This window comes from Miscanthus floridulus, chromosome 17, assembly GCF_019320115.1.
Source record: "Miscanthus floridulus cultivar M001 chromosome 17, ASM1932011v1, whole genome shotgun sequence".
Classification (NCBI taxonomy): Eukaryota; Viridiplantae; Streptophyta; class Magnoliopsida; order Poales; family Poaceae; genus Miscanthus; species Miscanthus floridulus.
Window position 1 is genome coordinate 61,568,220 of NC_089596.1, and position 1,537 is coordinate 61,569,756.

General features: G+C 59.7%; 1 protein-coding gene across 1 annotated transcript; it reads right to left on the reverse strand.

Annotated features, from left to right (window-relative positions):
* Positions 1-341: 341 nt before the first annotated feature.
* LOC136515688 (leucine-rich repeat extensin-like protein 5) lies at positions 342-815 on the reverse strand. The gene has a single exon (XM_066509209.1). It carries the CDS (start codon positions 813-815, stop codon positions 342-344), a length of 474 nt encoding a protein of 157 aa, XP_066365306.1.
* Between the last annotated feature and the right edge of the window lie 722 nt (positions 816-1,537).

Sequence of the window (1,537 nt, forward strand, 5' to 3'; positions counted from 1 at the left end):
TTTAAACGGGAAATTCCCCTATTAAGGGACGGGGATGGGGCTATATTCATCCCCATGGGGATTTAAACGGGAAAATTGGTCCCTGTCGGGTCTGACGAGGACGGGGATGGTTTGGTGTCCCCCGTCCCCGTTCCCCGTATCCCCGGGCCGCTAAGCTGCTACGTAGGCGCGCACGCAAAGCCCACCTAAAGGCCCAACGCAGCCGAATATATATACTACGGCTAACCCTAGATTCTCACTTCTCACCTCCCGCACGCCCGCACCAGACGCACACACACACTCCGCCGACGCGCCGACACAGCACCACCACCAGCCTCCGTCTCTGTCTCGCCCTCTCCCTTTCAAGCGGCCACGGGGAGGAGTAGAGCTGAGGGAGAACGGGGGAGTAGAGCGGTGGGCGGCGGTGAGCGCGAAGTAGAGAGGGAGAAGGGGAAGTAGAGAGAGAGGGAGCTCGATGTCGCTCTGTGGAGGTGGAGCAGAGGAGTGGAGAGGGCATAGCAGAGGGAGAGCACGGGCGACGGCGGCAGCCTCGGCTCCGGGGAGGAGGATGTCGGATCCGCCGTCGGGGACGAGCAGGGGGCCGGATCCGCCGTCGTGGATGAGGTGGGGGCCGGATCTGCTGCCGGGGACGAGGTGGGGAGCTGGGGGGCGGATTCGCCACCGGGGACAGGGTCGGGGCCAGATCCGCCGCGGGGGAGGAGGTGGGGGCGGATCCGCGCCCCCACGCGCGCCGCCGAGCGAGACGGGCCGCGCTCGCCGCCATGGTCGAGCCGCGCCGCCGTGGTTGGAGGGAGAGGGAGGAGGGGCGCCACCATGGTGGGAGCGAGGAGGGTCGTCGGCGTGGTTGGAGGGAGAGGGAGGGCCACCGAGGGAGGGAAAGAGAGAGTGGGGGAGGGAGAGACCGTGTGGGAGGGGATGGGGCTACGCGGGCGAGTGGGGAGGGGGAGGGGGAGGGGGAGGGGTTGATGTGGAGATGGGGATCCCCGTGGGGATTAAATCTCTGAGCGGGAACGGGTATGGGGAAGAAGTGCTCCCCGTGAGCCTTCACGGGGACGGGGACGGGGGAAATTTGCCCCCGCAGGGACGGGGATGGGGCAGTAACCCTCGACGGGGAATTCCCTGTTGACATTTCGAGTCATAGGCTCTGTTTGGTTTCTCATGACTAAAATTTAGCTACTAAAACCAATGACTAAACTTTAGCCACCCCTGTTTGATTTTAGTGACTAAAGACTATTAAACCGGTTTAACAAAAACCAAACTAGCCCTAATGATTGAACAAATCAGGATGGGGGACCAGCAATAATGAGGGGCAACCCCTGTCCACTGGGCACTTTAGCCCACTTTAGCACCTACTTGAGTCCTAACATGACTAAACTACTTTACTCCTTTTTAGTCAGTTTGTTTGGTAGTTTAGTAGTTAAAGTGACTAAAGTTTAATAGCTAAACTTTAGTAGGGGAAATCAAACATAGCATTTGGGTAAGATTTAGCTGAGTAAACTTTAGGAGAGGCTAAGAACGGGCAGAGGGCGCGCGATCT

Excerpts from the sequence above, each read along its gene's own strand:
- LOC136515688 (XM_066509209.1), bottom strand. The coding sequence starts at position 815 with ATGGTGGCGCCCCTCCTCCCTCTCCCTCCAACCACGGCGGCGCGGCTC.